Raw genomic sequence first — 21,271 nt, forward strand, 5'->3', positions numbered from 1 at the left:
AAAAACCACCATAGAACTGTGTCCTCTTGTAGATAATCTAAAATAAAGGTGATGCATGAAAGTGACTTGAAATGTATAGTCTCTGCAGAATCACTAGCTTATAAGCTAATGTATTTTTTAACCACATACTTAAGTCACACTCCTGCAAATATGCTCACATGTATAGTTTTTAAAATGACAACTAAGAGTTCTAATTAGTCCCCAGGTCACACAATTGGAAATAAAAAGCAAAATGGGAGGATGAATACACATAGGCCTGCAGGACCGTTCTTAGGCATAGGCAAACTAGGCGACCGCCTAGGGCCCCCACTGCCAAGGGGGCCCGGCCAGGCGCTTTTTTTTTAACCAAATAGCACTACAACTTACAGGTCCATATATTTCAGAAGTACAAATTTTCCCTGGTGGTGAAATTATCAATATGGTTACGCGCGAGCAAAGAGGAATCAGTGACGATGACAGGCAGAATCGTGGTGACGGAGTGGTGAGTGGGGCCCAAATGGGTGGGCACTGATCATCCATCTCACCTGCCTTCAAGAATCTGTGCAACAAATTGATCACGCTATAAATAGCGGAAGCTGGGAAGATAAAAACCATTCCACAAAGGGACTCGACAGTGGGTGGTTATAATTATACATGTAGGCTATCTTTTCCGTAGAAAAAGGAAAAGAGGTAGTGGGGGCAGACCCCCCCTTCTGGATCCCCCTACCTACACTCCATGCCTAGTGCCCCCAAAAAGCTAAGAACTGCTCTGAGGCCTGCTTGGTAGTTCTTCCAGCTGAATGTAGGTTTTCATCATACACCAAAAAAGCCTATTAAATACCATATTAAATACTTTGTAGTATAATATGAAGTATTTTAATATAGTATTGCTCGAATTGGAGCCAGAGAGTGGAAACATGTTGCATTTTGGTTGGGCATGCAATTAAGAACTTCACTGTACTTTATATTCATTCATGAAAAACCTACTGCTACCTGCTACAGTTAAGTATTCACAAATGCTTAATTATCATAAAGCAAATTGTGTGATAAATATTAAATAATTTATATAGAATATTTTGATTACTGTATTTAATAAAAATGTATATTGTTACAAAAGTAGCATACTTAATTTGTGTCTTGTTTGTTTTCTTTTAGGAAAACGTGGAAGGTGATAGATGTAATCAGTGCAAACCAGGGACTTTTGCTCTTTCTGTAGAGGACCCCTTTGGCTGTAGGCCGTGTTTCTGTTTTGGAGTATCTGAAGTATGTGAGGAACTTGACGGACTTGTGAGAATTCCTGTAAGTTTGCAGATGGCTGTTTTACCAATTCATCATAAAAAATTAAGAAGATTGATTTTTAAGGCTTATGCTGCTGTAATTTGTATTAGAACTATTACATTCTCTAGTTTGAGATAAAATTATTTTAAAAGCATGGGAAATTTGACACTGATTTCCAGTAACCTGTTAGGTTATATGAAGGTAATCTGGACACCAGGTAGGATCCCACATTAGCCAAACAACTGGCAAGGAATTAATCTGAAACTTTCTGGGATTTCTTTTATATGTCCTTCCTCTGCTTTAACACTGATTGGTCACTCTATTAGTTTTAGGTTAAGCTATCTCAGTAGGGAACCCTTTAAAAGGGGTGCAATTTCAAATCTTATAATACATGTTACTTTTTTGGAGAATACATTTACAGTAGCGTTCTTTTCCTTTTATACAACTATAGATAACCTCTTTTTTGTGTAAAGATCTCTTTGAACCCAGATATTAATATCTTGAGAGTGGTCAGTCAAAGTGACCTTTCGGGAACAGAGGAGGGTGTATTCCACCATGCATCAGACACCCTATTGGATGCTAATTTGATACGTCATTCCACACTTACTGAACCATACTACTGGAGGTTACCAGATGTGTTTCAAGGCAGTAAGGTAAGAATGTATATACTTCTATATCAAATCAGTATTTATCTTCATACAGGTCTTTATTGAGATAAAAAAGAAGTTTATCTCATAATTGAGATAAAAAAGAAGTTTATTTCATAATAAACTTTTCCAAGTAGTTATTAGCAAATCATCAAGTTGGCATGAAATAGTATACAAATTCACAATATAGTATTAAGCAAAATTGAGGAAGTGCATATTATTTAATCAAGTAACTGAAATTTTTGGATTGGAGGGAAACATGGGTTTACCCCATATGCAATAAGGGTTTTTTGGCATTATTGCGCCTAAATTACATACACAAAAATAATTAATCTGTTTAAGTAATAAGGACGCTGCAAATGGCTGAAGAGTAGCAAGTATAACACCACATTTTTAAAGAAAGTATTGCATGATTAAAACCTTTGTTTACACCAATATCAATTAAATAAAACACAAAATTAGCGCTTTAGGTAATTCTTTCCAAAAAACTGGATTTTGCAGTATATAATCAAGATATTTTATGAGGCACAATCCTGGAATCATTTAGCCTGCATCACTTGCATCTAAACAGTCTCTCAAAACAAGCATAGCAGTTGCGATTACTGAAGTAAAAAATGAAATTATGTTCATACTAATTCCTGGCATTTTTACTATTGTTACATGGAGTCAAACTTTCTTTCATTTTTAATCATTTTATTAATAAGTTACAAAAATAAATCTAGTTAGCAACAATTGTTTTGCCTAAATGAGCTTAGCACCGTATGCTGTATTAATCTGTTCCGGGTTTCTTACACCAGTTACATAAAATTTTGTGCAATAGACGGCCTAAGTGTACTAGTTTTCTGAGATTGTGAATGTTCACACATTTTCCCAACACTTTTCAAAGCCAAATTTTGTTATCAATTAGGCCAGTTAAATACTTGTTTAAGAGAATACTGTTATCAAGGAGGTATATTTCTGAGCAAAGTATTTCTATTTCAATTTATTTAACAATCACGGATGACGTTCTGTTAGTCTACTTTATAATAAAATGACTTGCTAGTAATTTTGAATACGCACTATCTAAGATATAAGAGATATTTACTCTTTAGACCATGTATCTCTATATACTTAGTAATTGGAAACAGGAAATCTAGGTACTTCATAAAATGAAAAAAATAGCACATGAAAATGGTCCTGTTAACATAACATAATGTCTTTTTTTGCTTTTCTTCAGCTTCTTTCTTATGGAGGAAAGCTAAAATATACCTTGGCTTTCTATGCTCTTGAAGGCTCTGGGATCTATGATTTTGAGCCTCAAGTGCTCATCAAAGGTGGACGTGTTGGCAAATTGGTCATTTACCATGACTTGCCTCCACCGGAAAATCGTGTAAGAACACCCCAGGAAATTGACTTGATGGAGGTTAGTGATGCATCCTTCTTCAAATTACTCTAAGATTTTTTTGCTTTTATATATTTGTTAAACAAATAATTTTAATTTGACATATTTTTCTACAAGAGGCGTATAACATTAAGTATCTGCATTTTTCTTTTTTCACAACTTATTGTAGCATAAATGGAAATACTTCAACTCTGTCTCTGACTGGGCTGTCACTCACTCAGACTTCATGTCAGTACTTGGGAATATTGAATACATTCTTATTAAAGCATCATTTGGTAGTGGTCTGCAACAGAGCAGGTAATGTCTTTATATTTTACTTCTCTTTGATGAAATTTGATGGTGACAAGGTGTGTTCAGTTGGTTGTACTTAGTGATTACATGTAGTAGTGAGCCTCCTGCTAAGGAACAGTCAAAAGTAACATACTGTATACTGTTCATGACATAACAAGGGTAATACAGTTTTACCAGTGAGAGAAAAATCAAGAAAATGTAATAGTTAAAGGTTGAGGACAGCTTAAAGAAAGTACTTTGTAATACACTAACCTTGGTCCATCTACTGTTATGAAAATGGCAAGGCTGTCTAAAGGAGATAAGGTAGTATTCCCATGTAGTAAGTTTTCAACTAGAAAAGGGTTCCAAGTATTTATCCTTTATATGTTTTGCTTGGGAACACAGTAATGGTGGGGGATGCTCAAAAGCTGCACCACATAATAGTTTTGGACAATTTAAAATGCTCTATTGTTTGAGTAATTAAGTCCCCACATATGACATTGTGTGACACACAAATAAATTAACAACAGAAGATACACATTACCATGTCATTAAGCTGTTCATACCAATTTAGGCAGGCAATGATTGTCTCATTTTGAAAATATGGAATATTAATGTATTTAATGTGAAATTTTGCCATTGATCAATACAGTAATGGCTAAAACATTAAAGTGAAAGTAAAAAAATGTTAAAATACTAATTCCATAATTATTCAACCATTTTACAATACCCTACATAAGGTATTGTGTTGAGAAGTCACATAATTAATTGGGTGTAGTCCACCTCTGTACATTTTAAGTAATTGAATTGTTATGAGGTTATATAATGTACTGTAAACCACCTTAAAATGTTCCACAGCAGATTTCAACAGGTTCTAACAGAAACTCCCTGAGACACTCAGAGAAAATCTCAGTTAAGTAAATAGCACTTAGCTGGAAAAATTAGTAAGAAGGTTAACAGGGCATCACAATCATGCAGATAACATAAAATTCTATTATAAGGAAATATAGAAAATATTACACAAGTCTGAATTAGTATGGAACAAGGAATTATCGAAAAAAAAATAAAGTAATAGGTGTAATTGAGAGGGGCCAATGGCAAAACAAACAAAATACAGATACATAAAAGAATCATAACTATAATTTCTGGCAAAAATGTCTAAATATGTAATAGACTGAAGGGGCAGTAAATGTTGAAATTTGTACTTTTCTAATTTTTGTATTGATCAGTGTGAAAAAAAAATTCCAAATATTTCCAAAGTTGCTGTTTAAAGATATTGCTTTGTCACAGTCCCCTTAAATACTTACCTGTGACAATGCTGCAGAATGGTTTGTGATGCAACAATTGATTAGTGTCTACAAATGACATTTAGTGGGAAGTGAAGGCTATTAAAGTTAATATAATCCCACATTTGGATTAGCATGGATTCCCATAATCAATGTGGTGGATTGGCATGAAAAATCTGGTTGCTTAAAGTAAACTCCTTGTGATTCATGAAGGCCATGGTATGATTAGTATTGGGTATCACCGCTTGTTGTTTACTGTATCAGTGATGCCAAGCCTGCTGTACCTTTTGTTGTTTGCCTTGCCCACACAGTGGAAGTGGAAGGAGTAGCCTTATGAGTAGTGGAAGGAGTAATGAAGGGAGTGTCAACTATGCACTTTGCAACCCCTGATGAGAAAGAACATTTCTCATTACCTAGATGAAGATTAGACATGGTATAATATGTATCCTTTTATTTCTTCAACAAAGCAAACATCTCTGTGTCATAATTCTAAGTTACATAGTGGCATTCACAATACAGGAAAAAACCTAGATACAGTCATTTGTTAAGCAAAATGTTTCTCAGTGTCATCTACCTACATGAGTACAGAGTTGCATGAAATTATATTAAGCCATACAACACTGAAAAACTAAAAAGGTAATAGAGAACTAATCAGTTGACACAGCACTTGTACATGTTCACTAATAGGTGTACTAACAGCACAGAATGTAGAGGTGCAATTGGTGCAGGCTTTAAGATGTATCGTGGTATGAAGTAAAATTTTGAAATTTTTTAAAGAAATTTGTTATATTCTGTCTCACAGAGAAATCACAGCAAATCCGTAAAAGGTAGCTTAAATTAAGATTTCACCTGAAAACAAGTACTTTATAGTCCTGAAATCCCAGCAGTATTTGTCATGATCTTGAATTGTGCACTTCTTGGTGTAGACATTATGGTAGTGCATAAATGTATTTTCATCCTAAATATGCCAGCCAATGTCAGTAATATGTTCTGCTATTTGTAGGAGGGACTGAAATATTAAGTTTATTTGTGCTTGAAGTGGACATTATAATTTCTTCATGTATATTTAACCAAGTATTCTAATAAAAAGTCATAGGGATGTAGAAACTGTCCTGGCAGTATCTTTTTCTTGAGAAAATAAATAGTCCAGTTATAGAAGACTGAGATTAAAAATTAGAATTATTTTGATGTCTGTCCAATTTTTTACAGAAACATTTATTAATCATATAATGTGACCAAGCTCATCATTTTAATCCAGCTATGTTCTTATTTACTTCTTTCCCAAAATATTCATCCTGAAATATAAAAAAACCAATGATGTACAGTGATCCCTCGCTATATCGCGCTTCAACTTTCGTGGCTTCACTCCATCGTGGATTTTAAATGTAAGCATATCTAAATATATGTCATGGATTTTTCGCTGGTTCACGGATTTCTGCAGACAGTGGGGTCTTTTAATTTATGGTACATGCTTCCTCAGTTGGTTTGCCCAGTTGATTTCATACAAGAGATGCTATTGGCAGATGGCTGAGAAGCTACCCAATCAGAGATCGTATTACATATCAAGTAAAACTCCTCAATGATATACGATATGCTTCCCGCGCAGTGCTTTGCATACTTGAAAGCCTGAACAGCACGTATTGATTTTTGATTGTTTGCTTTTCTCTGTGTCTCTCACTCTCTCTGACATTCTCTGCGTCTGACGGAGGGGGTGTGAACAGATGGGCTGTTTGCACACTGGCCTAGAGGATATGGACGTTCCTCTAAAAAATGCTGAAAGACTACCTTCACATTGCTCCTGTCCTGGCAGCTGCTTTGTCCGGCGGTGCTTTGCATACTTAAAAGCCCGAACAACCCTATTGATTTTTGATTGTTTGTTTTTCTCTCTCTGTCTCTCTCTCTCTGACATTCTCTGCTCCTGAGGCGGACTCCTTTGAAGAGGAAGATATGTTTGCAGTCTTTTAATTGTGAGAGGGAACTGTCATCTCTGTCTTGTCATGGAGCAGTTTAAACTTTTGACTAAAGGGTGTTATTTCATGTCTAGAGGGCTCTAATAATGTTAAAAAACGTATTTAGATGGTCATAAACAGGTTTTCTATGCTCTAAATGTGAAAATATTCGATTTATAAATAAAGAATCCTACTTCGCGGAAATTCATTTATTGCAGTAGAGTCTGGAATGGATTAACCGCGATAAACAAGGGTTTACTGTACATTATACACATCAAAACGTCTATCTGAAAAAGATAGACGTGTTACTTTAAAAGATTTACTTTAAAACATAGTTTATTTTAAATTCATTCATCCACTTATTGTTGACAATTACAGGTTCAAGAGATTGTCTTAATTGCTACACATTTGTTTCTTTCATTCACATTAACTAATTTTAAAAATACACAATGTGTATTTATAAAATAAATTGCCTTTTGGTTTCATACAACTCATGCATGCTTTCAGGTAGACTGAAGGCTAACACTACACCCAGTGGGTGATTTTCAAGCAAATTGTGTTTTTTAGCTTTGTCTAATATTAGATGGCAGAATGCCATAGCAAAGAGCTCTACATTCTAATAAATGAATGAATCGTTGAGAATATTTTATCATAGTCTCCTCTGCATAGGGTATGTGATATAAGTATGCAACATGACAATAGGCATGTCATGTTTTTAATGTTTTCATATTTTTATGATATAGCAGTTTGGTCTCTGATAATTATTTAACTTTTGAGATAGGCATCAAAATTCAATAGTGTTGTAACCCTTCCTCTGCAAAACAGTTTGAGGCTAGAAATTAGGTTAGAATATTGGAAGAAGTCACTTTTATATGGTATCCCACAACTGCCAGCCCACAACATTGAGTCTTTATCCTTGTCTTTTCTAATTATTTTGATATTGATGTGACTCTGTAAGTTCTATCAGAAATACAGTACAGGAAGCCTTTTTTGTTTCTTCTTTTTAAAATCATTTGTGACAATGCCCAGTTTTGAAAGGTCATATGTAACATGAAAATAAATTGTAATGCTGCAAATTTTGAGAAAGCATCTGTGATTCTTCTTATTATGTCTGCAACTAATTCCAGCCTAACATTCTTTTTTTTTAATTTAACAGTAAGTATACTATGACCAGGTTATACACATTATCACATTTCTTTTCTTTTCAGCATTTTAATTTAATGTATACATATATCACATTTTCATTTATAACCTCACATTTATCTGTTAATTGCATATTTAGCAGAGATATTTTTACAAGAAAATTTACAAAACTGGCATTTGTTTACAGTTGGAACAAATGAAAATTAATTAACTTTCTTGGAGTTACACATCGAGTTGGGGATTTCCGAAAATATAGCTTAAATAAAACAAGTATAATATGGTGTATACACAAAAAATGTACAAATGTAGATCTATGTCTAACTGCATCTGTAGATTTATCTATTTCTAATTGTACAGATATTTTTCTTTTAATAATAAATGTAGTTGAAACTCTGGTTATTCTTTTCTTTATTTTTAGGATTTCCAACATTTCAATGGATGTGGCAGTTGATATGGATGAAATAAGTTTTGACAGGGAAGTTGCCCATTACATTGAAAGCTGCCATTGCCCTTCAGGTTATGCTGGTCTTTCATGTCAGGTATACATTTTCTTAAATTAATATAATAATCTTTACATCCCTTGAGATCATGATTCAAATCCACTGCCTGTGAGGTTTTATTCTCTGAGACTGTGTGATTTTTTTTAGGTACTCCAGTTTCCTCTCACATCTTAAAGATTTGTAGATCAGTATACTGGTGATGCTAAACTGGCTGTACATAAGTGTGTGTGTATGTCTGTGAAGGATTGCTGTCCCATCCAAACCTGGTTCGTACCTTGTGCCCTGTATTGAAGGAATATGCTGTAGCTTCTGTGACCCAATAATTGTACTAACCATGTCTCAAGAAGAATGAGTAAATGTTTAGATGAGAGCAAAATTATACTATAGTTAGCACTAATGGGAGCAGGGTTAGAATCCTGACCCAGTCATGGCGTAGACTTTGTAAGTTCATATGGTACTTTTTTTTCCCCAAACAGATGCATGAGTAATACCTAAGTTGTTCACTATAGTGCTGTAATAAAGTTCCCTCAAGTCAGTAATGGACAAAGTCATTTCAGAAATGTGAGCTTATCACATTTTTGAGGGTAGCAGTTTATGCTAGTTGTGATTTTTTCCAGTGCATTTATTATTTCCATCTGTATGCATTTTTGTAACTTTTGTGCACTATTTTTACTTAATATTTTTACGCAAATGCTGATAGTAAATGTTGATGCATCTGATATATTTCTGCACAGAAAATTATACATTTTTATAACATTACTCTTTTGGTCAAAAGATTTTAGAGATATTGTGACCATCCCACAGCAGTGCTAGCTTCCTTTCTAATATGAGATTCATATTCAGCTTCCACTAAGAAGAAGATTAAGAGTCAACCAGCCTCTCTTTATTCTGGATTAATTAAATAAATTATTTTTTCAGAAAGTATGGTCTACAGCAGATGTTTATTAATTGAACCACTCAGTCAGTGTTTACATAGTATAGCACCTTTTCACAAGTGATGGGAATTTTATGTTGCTTTATCTTTACCATGTCAGTCTGTAAGCTTAAATATATTCTTTCTTCTTATTGAAACTACTATCATAACAGGAGTGTGCTCCGGGATATCATAGGCAGAGACTTACAGAGATAAATGTGAGAGGTCCTCGTCCATTTATTGAGCCCTGTGTCCCATGTCAGTGCAACAGTCATAGCAAGATCTGTGATTTGGACACAGGAAAATGTGAGGTAGGTACTTGAGTTGTAGTATTTATAACCAAAGTAAAGAGAAAAGAATCGGTAATTAAAACTGTATTTAGAATAAAATGTAAATGATTGCTAGGTACATTTTATGTGGATTTTCAAGGTGCCCTTTGGTCAACTTGTTTCAATACTGAAGGTTAAAGTAATATTCTTTTTGTTCTACATATTCTAGGGCTGTCAACACAATACTGTAGGTGACCACTGTAATCTATGTGCCCCAGGATATTATGGAAAAGTAAACGGATCCATTAATGACTGCTCACTCTGTGCCTGCCCACATGGCAATGTCAACAGGTAGGATTTGTTTACAATATTGCCTATGAAGAACTACAGTGATCCCTCCTCGATTGCAGAGGTTGCGTTCCAGAATCCCCGTGAAAGGTGAAAATCTGCAAAGTAAAAACCATATGTTTATATTGTTATTTTTATATTTTCACTCTTGGGTCACAGATTTGCACAGAAACATAGGAGGTTGTGGAGACAGTGACTTTAAAACACTGCAAACAAACGTTTGTCTCTTTTTCAAAAGTTTAAACTGTGCTCCATGACAAGACAGAGATGACAGTTCCGTCTCACAATTAAAAGAATGCAAACATATCTTCCTCTTCAAAGGAGTGCGCATCAGGAGCAAAGAATGTCAGAGAGAGAGAGACAGAGAGAGAAAAGCAAACAATCAAAAATCAATAGGTGCTGTTTGGACTTTTAATTATGCAAAGCACCGCGACAAAGCAGCCGCAGGGAGCAATGTGAAGTTAGTCTTTCAGCATTTTTCAGAGGACTGCCCGTATCCTTTAGGGCAGTGTAAGAACAGACCCTCAGCTCACTCCCCCTTCGTCAGGAGCAGAGAATGTCAGAGAGAGAGAGAGAAAAGCAAACAATCAAAAATCAAAAGGTGCTGTTCGGGCTTTTAAGTATGCAAAGCACCATGCCGGAAGCATATCGTATATCATTGAGGAGTTTTATTTAATACGTGCTCTGATTGGGTAGCTTCTCGGCCATCTGCCAATAGCGTCCCTTGTACGAAATCAACCAGGCAAACCAACTGAGGAAGCATGTACCATAAATTAATAGACTCATTGTCCGTAGAAATCCGCGAACCAGTGAAAAATCCGTGATATATATTTAGATATGCTTACATATAAAATCTGCGATGGAGTGAAGCTGCGAAAGTTGAAGCACGATATAACAAGGGATCACTGTAATCAAAACCAGGTAGTAGAAGCCTTGTGGTAAACTTTATATGAACCATCACCATAGAATATTTACATTGTACATAAACAAAAACTAAGAGAGTGCAATTTTTGACACACTTACTGGTGGCTAAAAACTTCTGGTAACAGAGATCACGCAGACTAGACTCAATTGTTTAACTTTACATTTCCACATCTTTCTATTTTAACTATTATAAGTTTTAGGTTGGCCATTTTAGTCAGTTCACATTTCTGTTCTTTGCATTTTTGTGACCTCGTTACACATTTACCTAGATCTATCTATTGACATTTAAAAATTGACAAACAAAAAGTAAAGTTTATTCTCTATTTATTATTCTATCTGTTTTCACCCACACTAAATCCATTTACAGAGAAATGCTTAAGGCTAAAATTTACTTCCTTATAAAAAGTTTTTAAAACATACTGGTTGAAGTAACAAAGGTGCAAAATTGTTTTTGTTTTTTTTTTTAGTGTTTGTTGTAGTCAAAGGTGTCATAAATAAGATCAAAGATTTTTCTAGGAACCACAGATAATTAATACTGCCAAGCAGAGGTGTAATAACAAGGTTATTGGATTTATTGTATATCTGTTTTAGTGCTGAGCTCTAGAAAATACTTTCATGTCCTTTATAATGATTTTTTTTTGTTATTGAACACATAGATTAGTTCCTCTTTCTTTTGAAATGTATGTAAACAAATTACATGTAATAATCTACAGTATACTAAGGAGTTTTCCGTAATATTTTTGAGGATTCATAATTGTAGACACAACAGATGTTTATTAAGTGAATCATTCAATCAGAGTCTGCGGTGGGTTGGCACCCTGCCCAGGATTGGTTCCTGCCTTGTGCCCTGTGTTGGCTGGGATTGGCTCCAGCAGACCCCCGTGACCCTGTGTTCGGATTCAGCGGGTTGGAAAATGGATGGATGGATTCAATCAGAGTTTACCTAATAACCTGCGATGTTTCATTTTTTATACTGCAACTAATGGTAACAGACTAGAAAAATTGAAAATATCAAAAAAATCAAATATCTTGACTGCAACAAATCAGTGAAATTTAAATAAGGTAAAGACATCTATCCATTAGTGACTTGGTATGAAACAGTAACCTTTTCCTTTTCATTATTCCATATCACATCAACAAACACATATGTAATTTTTAAGAAGCCAAATTTGACTTCAAAAAGTACTTCACCCAAAAATAATTTATTTAATATATGTTACTTACCCTGTGGGATGTGTAGTGATGGCCAAGAAAAATACTCTATCTCATGTTTACATTCACAATAGAGAGAAAAAAAACTCAAAGTCATAGTAACCAATGCTGTACAACAGCAAATGTTGTGCAAAATTTTAGTGTATAGATTTTAAAAAACACATTACTAATGTCACATAAACTTAACATAAACTAATTTAAGTTATCCAGTCATGTTTTAAAAAAATGAAAAATGCATAATTTATTTCCAAACTATTGTAAAATAGTAACTTAACGGAATAGTCAGCACTGGCCGTAAACACAAAACTAAACTTTTGAATTAAAGGCAAAACTCTTGACTAATGAATCATTTTCCATTATACATTGGTCTCTATTGGCTGCTGTTATCAGATATGTGTGTGTGTATATATATATATATATATATATATATATATATATATATATATATACAGTATATATATATATATATATATATACAGTATATATATAGTAATAAAAGGCAAAGCCCTCACTGACTGACTCATCACTAACAGTAACATTCCTTACAGCTTACTTACAAAAGTTGGGCAGGTTTCATTTCGAAATTCTACGCGTAATGGTCATAACTGGAAGCTATTTTTCTCCATATACTGAAATGGAGTTGAGCTCGAAAGCCATGGGGGGGCGCAGTTTCGTGTGACATCATCACGCCTCCCACGTAATCACGTGAACTGACTATCAACGCAGTATGTAGAAAACCAGGAAGAGCTCCAAAAAGTGCTAAAGAAAACATGCATTATATAATTGAGAAGGCAGCGAAACAATAAGAACTGAGCGATTGACATATACAACCATATTCATGAGTGCTGCTATTTCGGAAATAAAGAACGGTGTAAACCTAAAGTTTAAATTAACTTCATAAACAGGCTGCCGCTGGCGTTTGTCATGCCCACGGGTAATGCGGGATACAAGTTTAATGAGAGGACACAGGATATAAACGAGAGTTTTTATCACTTTGTAACTAAGTTAAAATTGCAGGTCAAGGGCTGTGCTTATGCAAATTCCGAGAGATTGTGTTTGTGGGGGATTGATAGTAGTATTTCCCCTCCCATTCACCTCATTTCTCTGTGAGCTGAGCTCTGCAGCTAACGCTGTCTTGAGGAACCAACTTTGCGACGCTGCCACCAAATACTCACAGAAAAATCCACAAGTTAATACACACGCTGTCTCTAGAGTTTCTCCACACTGAATCCTCCAGGCACTACTTACAAAAGGTTACATTGACAATCGTGTTACGTTATTTTTAAAATGTTTCCTTTTCTTAGCACAAGCACAGCTGAGAAGCTTTGATGCATGTGCTCCATAACGCGTTAAAAAATAATGCATTTAATCACACTTTGCATTCCAAACAAAGGGGAATTTCTGTCAATGCATGATTTCCTGGTACACCGATTACATTGATCAGCGTTTCCCGATTCATTTTACCCTTGCACCCCCATTTCAATTCAGATGCCTCCAATTTCCAGTAAGGCTCTGCTGCGCGATGACAAGTAATAAGTCTCAGGGACAGACCCTACAAAACGATGCCATTGATTTCAGGCAAGATTGCTTTTCTCCTGGACAACTATACTTGCATTCTCAAAAGTGAGCTCACGCAGCTTCATCATATTACAATCGTAGTGCAGCCAGAAACTTTTATATATACACACCCCGATCTACATTCTGTCAAATAAACGAAGCACACACCCTAGCGCAACATGAGAGGCTTCGCCTTCAGCACTGACGTCTGAGGTTCGATTCCCGAGAGTGGGTGCAGTGTGTGTACTGCCTGATGAGCCCAGAATTAGGGCGAAGCACGTGCCGCGTACTGTTTGCATTATTTGATAGTAAAACTATTTCAATATATTCAATATATCTATATCAGCGCTTCCCGATTCATTTTACCCTCGCACCCCATTGGTTTGGGAAGAAGTATGAAAAAATATGAGGTTAACGCAGAAAAAACAGATCACCAATTGAAGCTTTATGAATAATAGATACTTTATTCACGATCAATAATTGTTTTGGTAAAGCCATGCTCAGTTTAATCCTCCTTCCATGTTATCATTTTTCCGCGATTAGCCATGGTTAAATAAACGGTAAAAAAGTAAGAGCGAAGCGAAGGTGACTTATTCAGGCAGGCACGCGACAGCTCAATAGCTCGAATTTGGATATAAGTAGGTTCTATTTAGTCTCCAGAAATATCTTTGGTAGGAATGGAAGTTGGATTTAGTCTTTAAATTTCAATGGTGAAGAAAAATTTATGCAATGATGATTAAATTTAACTTTCATTCCTACTAAATATATTTCTGTCAACCAAATAAAAATTACTTATATTTAAAATTTAAATAGAACTTGAACAAATACGATAGTTCATAATACCCATGCAGCACTAAGTGCACGTAAGATTAGGAGTCATCCGTTTGAACAAGCAGCGTATTGCACTGATACGAAATAGCCTGCCCATTTAATTATTTAGGAATGGATAGATAAATTAAGATTTTGTACAAATAATGTTTTTAATTTTTCTTCCTCGATGGATTCTGGCACCTCCAGCAACAGCTGCTCGCACCCCAAAGGAGATATATATATATTTATATAGATAGATAGATATAGATATACATATATAGATAGATAGATAGATAGATAGATAGATAGATATATAGATATATATATATATATATATATATATATATATATATAGGTGTATGTATATGTGTGTGTGTATATATGTAGATATGTATGTGTGTGTGTGTGTGTATATATATACAGTATATATATATATATATATATATATATATGCCAGCAACACTCATGACAATAACAAAACAATTACATTTGGTATTTTGCTATATATGTATATGTATATATCTGTATATGTATATATATATGTATATGTATATATATATGCATATATATGTATATATATATATATGTGTGTATGTGTGTGTGTGTCTGTGTCTATATATATGACAGCAACACTCATATCAGTGACAAAACAATTACATTAACAATCATCTTATGTTATTTTTAAAATGTTTCCTTTTTTTTTTCATAACTTCTTTAACACACTACTTCTCCGCTACGAAGCGCGGGTATTCTGCTAGTATACATATATTTTGTTATCATCATCCATCCATCCATACATTATCCAACCCACTATATCCTAACACATGGTCACGGGGGTCTGCTGGAGCCAATCCCAGCCAATACATAGCGCAAGGCAGTAACAAATCCCGGGCAGGGTGCCAGCCCACTGCAGGGCACACACACACACACCCACACACCAAGCACACACTTGGGACAATTTAGGATCGCCAGGGCACCTAACCTGCATGTCTTTGGACTGTGGGAGGAAACTGGAGCACCCTGAGGAAACCCATGCAGACTTAAGTTGTCTTAATAAGTACGGTCTTCTCACCAATACCTGTTACAGTTCGATTCCCCGGCATATCAAATGTCATTGGCGTTTCATCCATGTTACCAGTGTTGCTGAGATCAAATGCCTTTGTCTTTGCTTGATAATAAATTTATTAAAAGAACTGACCTTTTCTTCTAGATCTTTCGGCAGCTTCTGCGCGATTTTTGTTCGCTGACGAAGGCACAGCCCATATCTGTTCATAAACCGCGTACACCAGCCAGCCGATGCTTGAAATTCCAACAAAGGCTTATGTGGTGTTATGGGTCCACAGCTCTCTTAGCAAAGGCCATTTTAGTTTTTAAATAAATAATCACCGCGCTTATGACTTAGCGAGCTAGTGCACAGGTGAGGGACTGCCCACGTCCGTGATTGTTCCTGTGGCTAATGTGCTGCAGCTGCTATGTCCTCTCTGCATATAAAGAGAAGCGCAAGTCAGTTAGAGAGGAAGGAAAAACGGAGTAAAAAAAAAAAACAAGGAAGAGAAAGAAAGACGGAGGTGGCTGGAGAAAGCAGGAGAGAGAGAGGCGGTGCGAGTGGGCAAGCGAACGAGCGCTTGCAGGCAGCTGTGTGGAAGCCTGGGTATTAGGCCGGGTTTTTAAAGGATTGTTTTTCTAATTTATTGATTTTTAAACCTCCATGTTTGCTTTATGGATTATTTATTTAATGAAGTGTTCTTTTGAATCACTGCACTGTTTACTTTGAACACTGATTTTGATTGACTGTTTTAAATAAAAGCACTGTGCACTGTGCCATTACCAAAATTCTATGGAAAATTGTGTTGCCCCAGGGATAAGTCAACCCTGTTTTTTTGAATGAATTTTAAGGCATAAATTTTTCGACTTATACTTGAGTATCTACGGTATCTTTAGTTAATTCATTTAGAGGTGCCACCAGATTTGCCATTTTTGCTCTGTAGAATTGCCTGTGCGTCTACTTTTCTCATCAGGCAAATTTGTTGATTACGTTGTGTTGAGTACTGAAATCCGCATCTCATATGGCTCTTTGTTTTTAGCTCTCTTATTGGCAGTCCCTTTCACCACTTTTGATGGTGTGTGACACATCATTTACATCAAATGTATATTTTACCATTCATATTTTCACAAATATATCTGCCATTTCATTCAACCTTAGATTGTCCCTGACACTATTGTTGCAACTGATCAACAGAGAACACACCCAGTATTTGTAACAATGTATCATATGCTTTTACTACTAGTCCATCAGTATCTTAGAATTCCAATGTATTATCCAAGTATACAGAAAGGTTTTTGCAGTAGGTTATGTTTATTTTTAAGATGTGCTATGTGCACAAGCAAAACTCATATATGTTTAATAAGGGCCTTTTTAGGAGACATTTTGGTTCCAGAGAGTTTATAGTATTTAGAAGCCTGCTCTCTGTCTGACCACAATAAAAGAGCACCATTGCACTTTGAAGTTCAAAATCATTGAGAGCCTCCTTTATGAGGCTTTGGATTGCTCTGGGAATGTGATATTCAGTGAGCCATCTTATTCTTCCCACTCAGTTTTAAGCAAAATTAACTCATGGTTGTCTTCAGACATATATAAACTGCTCAACAAATTAAAGGAACACTTTGAAAACACATCAGATCTCAATAGGAAAAAATCATGCTATATATTTTTACTGATATGGACTGGGGTAATGAGTTAGGAACAAAAGGATGGCACATCATTTGATGGAAATGAAAATTATCAACCTACAGAGGGCTGAAGTCAAAGACACCCCGAAAATCAAAGTGAAAAAATGATGCGCCATGTTAGTATATTTTGCCGAAATTTCATTACAGCAAGTGAAAATCGTACTCAATAGTTTGGATGACCCCCATGTGCTTGTATGCATGCCTGACAACGTCAGGACATGCTCCTAATGAGATGGCGGATGGTGTCCTGGGGGATCTCCTCTCACATCTGACCAGGGTATCACTGAACTCCTGGACAGTCTGAGGTGCAACCTCAAACATAATGTCCCAGAGGTGTTCCATTGGATTTAGGTCAGGCGAGTGTGGGGGCCAGTCAATGGTATCAATTCCTTCATCCTCCAGGAACTGCCTACATACTCTCGCCACATGAGGCTGGGCATTGTCATGCACCAGGAGGAACCCAGGACCCACTGCACCAGCATAGGGTCTGACAATGGGTCCAAGGATTTCATCCCAATGCCTAGTGACAGTCAAGGTATCGTTGTCTAGCCTGTAGAGGTCTGTGCATCCCTCCATGGATATGCCTCCCCAGACCATCACTGACCCACCACCAAATTGGTCATGCTGAACGATGTTACAGGCAGCATAACATTCTTCACGGCTTCTCCAGACCCTTTCATGTCCATCACATGTGCTCAGGGTGAACCTGCTCTCATCTGTGAAAATCACAGGGCGCCAGTGGTAGACCTGGTATTCTGGTATTCTATGGCAAATGTCAGTCAAACTTCATGGTGCTGGGCAGTGAGCACAGGGCCCACTAGAGGATGTCGGTCCCTCAGGCCACCCTCATGGAGTCTGTTTCTTATGGTTTTGTCAGAGATATTCAGTGGCCTGTTGGAGGTCATTTTGTAGGACTCTGGCAGTGCTCACCCTGTTCCTCCTTGCCCAAAGGAGCAGATACCGGTCCTGCTGATGGGTTGAGGATCATCTACGGCCCTGTCAGGCTCTCCTGGAGTAACTGCCTGTCTCCTGGGATCTCCTCTATGCCCTTGAGACTGTGCTGGGAGACACAGCAAACCTTCTGGCAATAGCACATATTGATGTGCCATCCAAGAGAGGTTTGATTACCTGTGCAACCTCTGTAGGGTCCAGGTATCGCATCATGCTACCAGTAGTGACACTGACCATAGCCACATGCAAAACTAGTGAAAAAACAGTCAGAAAAGATGAGGAGGGAAAAATGTCAGTGGCCTGCACCTGTTAAACCATTCCTGTTTGGGGGGTCATCTCATTGTTACCCCTCTAGTGCACCTGTTGTTATTTTCATTAACACCAAAGCAGATGAAACTGATTAACAACCCCCTCTGTTACTCAATTGACCAGATCAAAATCCCAGAAGTTTCATTGACTTTATGTTATACTCTTATTAAAAAAAGCGTTCCTTTAATTTTTTGAGCAGTATATTATACAACTGGCTCAGCCAGACTATGTTAATGCAAGATTTTGTACCATTCATTTCTTTATTTTCCCTGAATGGGCAGCGCATCTTGGCATTGACCTAAAACATAAATAAAATAGCTTCAGACCCCTGTGCGATAAAATATACCTCATTACAAAAATAGTAGTAGTATTAATATTGCGTGTGCAAGAAGACAGTGAAATTATTATTTGCATGTCTGACCAACATGTAACACATCAGCACTTTCTTGTGCCATGATAAGAAAAGATGATTCAAAAAACTTAAAATAATGAAACTTTGGATTTCCAGTGCTCTAGTCTTTGGGTACCTATGCCTGTAATAATAGTAACTGGTGCATGTTAATATATATATTAAATATTTTGTTTGAAAACCCTCAGAGACGTGTCCAAAACACAGCCTACTTTTTTGTTACAACTACAGCTTACTATTCTGCCTTTTTTATAATTGTTTTCCAAACTATATATTGCACTGGTAACTGATCTTAATCAGTATGTTATGAATGAGTGCTATTTCATGCATGTATTTATTTTCTTTTCAGTAATCTGCATCAGTAGATGGCAGTAGATTCCCATGAATGTTGGTGAAGTTTTCTATAGTGCTGCAGAGTGTCTTACTTGAGTGTATTTTCAGTATTTGTCTCCTGGCCTAAAATGCTTGCAGGCAGCTGGAAAATTGTCTTAGCTAATAAATCACTTCATAATATGCTTGACAGACGAAATATGAGACAATATAATTAGCAGCTATTTTGGAAGTTACCCAGAAAAAAAAATCTAATGTGAAGTTACTGACTTCAGCGATTATATCTTTTATATTCTATAATCCTTTAGGTTATGTCAGTTCATTTCTGTTTTACACTGAAAGTCCTTATTTTCCTTACTTTTCTTTTAGCTTCAGCCCCACCTGCATCTTGGAAAGTAATGGTGACTTCCGCTGCAATGCCTGCATGCCAGGTTATGAAGGACAGTACTGTGAAAGGTATGGGTTGATGTTATCAATCTGAGAAGTGCACTTCAGTTAAAGATAATTTGTAAAACCATAAAATGTTGTAGAAGAGGACAATATTATCCCCTGATATATATTTCTAATATATATTTTATTTTCAAAAATAGTCTACATGGATAAAATTCTGTATTAAATTCTTTTTGTATACCGTATTAAATTATAAGTATGATACATTGGTGGGTGCTGATGCTTAACAGAAGCAGCATCATGGATTCCATCCTATACCTGGTTGCTGTCTGGGTTGGGCTTACATGTTTACCTGTGTACATGTGGGTTATCTTCCACATGTTCTGGTTTTCCTCCAATAATCTCTAAAATTTATTTGTGTTAGATTAATTTAAGATTAAAAATTGGCATTCTATGATTGTAAGTGTGAGTGTGCGCATACAGTAAATGGGTCCTTCAATGAACTGGTGCTGTCACTGCCCCACCAAGACCTTGAATTTGATTAAGAATTTATGTACAATATACTGTATATGCATGTACAACTTTATATAGTGATAATTCAGACAAAATGCAGGAATTTATTAAATTATCAGCTTTTGTACGTAAGAATAGTATATATTTTGTTCCTTTACACTTCACAATGTTTTTTCTTTGTGTTTTTATGAAGATGCTCTGAAGGTTATTATGGAAACCCAAAAGAGCAAAATGGCATATGCCAGCTGTGCACATGCAATCCTGCTGGATCGGTCCACAATTACTGTGATCAGCTTACTGGCCAGTGCATATGTAAACAAGGTGTGAGGGGTAGGCTCTGTGACGAGTGTGAAGTGCGTCACATATTAATGGATACAGAATGTGTTTGTAAGTACTCATATTTGTGGGCAATTATATAGTATGCATATAGTTAAATTGTCATGAATTATTTAATGTGTTAAAATGTGAATCTAACTGAAAGTAAATTATCAAGCTCTATTAATAGCCATTTTATGAGGTGGCACATCATTTAATAATAGTGAATTAAACAACCCAGCTGCAAAATGATCAAGCAGTGTCCAGGAGCACGTTCGTGTTTAATAAGGGTGAATTTTTCTTACTAGATAGCTTTTATCCCATTTGCAGAAGCTTCCCCAATCTAGTGTTTTTTTACACTTTACACAAGTTGGGGTTTCAGGGTGACAATTTGAATAAAATATTGCTCAATTTTCATTAAAATAGACTCACTTACTTAAACTTATACCTTGTTTGTCTACTACATTACAGCCACAATAGAGTGTAACTTTATCATGAAGTAATATACTTTTTGATGTAAATATCATTCTATCATATAATTGGGAAGTAGAGAATGATTATCTGAGCCTGTAAATTCACTTCTTAGAGCTACAGATTTTGTTGCATTTTTTCGGGCACTTTGGGCAATATTTTTTCCAAAATATGTCAGATTTGGCAGGTACTTTTAATATTGCACAATGGAGAATTTATGTGCCCAGGTATTTATGTCTAGATTTCTGTATTTATCAGACGTAAACTTTTTAATGCATTTACAGTTTTATTGTGACCATTGTGTAATTCAGTGTTTTTAAGACTATTTTTTTTAGCTTGTAAAAATGCTGAAAGAACTTAAAAGTCAATAAGTCAATATGGATTTCA

At 35.8% G+C, this 21,271-nt stretch overlaps 1 protein-coding gene across 1 annotated transcript in view; it reads left to right on the plus strand.

Annotated features, from left to right (window-relative positions):
- The window catches only part of lama1 (laminin, alpha 1), a 186,861-nt gene that overhangs the window by 110,162 nt on the left and 55,428 nt on the right, over positions 1-21,271 (plus strand). Inside the window, exons 24-32 of the mRNA XM_039754802.1 lie at positions 1,135-1,278; positions 1,731-1,910; positions 3,121-3,306; positions 3,455-3,582; positions 8,352-8,472; positions 9,520-9,657; positions 9,845-9,966; positions 19,565-19,651; positions 20,292-20,485. Coding sequence (XP_039610736.1) covers positions 1,135-1,278; positions 1,731-1,910; positions 3,121-3,306; positions 3,455-3,582; positions 8,352-8,472; positions 9,520-9,657; positions 9,845-9,966; positions 19,565-19,651; positions 20,292-20,485 — 1,300 coding nt within the window. The remainder of the gene's footprint in view (positions 1-1,134; positions 1,279-1,730; positions 1,911-3,120; positions 3,307-3,454; positions 3,583-8,351; positions 8,473-9,519; positions 9,658-9,844; positions 9,967-19,564; positions 19,652-20,291; positions 20,486-21,271) is intronic.

This window comes from Polypterus senegalus, chromosome 5, assembly GCF_016835505.1.
Source record: "Polypterus senegalus isolate Bchr_013 chromosome 5, ASM1683550v1, whole genome shotgun sequence".
NCBI classification, from domain to species: Eukaryota; Metazoa; Chordata; class Cladistia; order Polypteriformes; family Polypteridae; genus Polypterus; species Polypterus senegalus.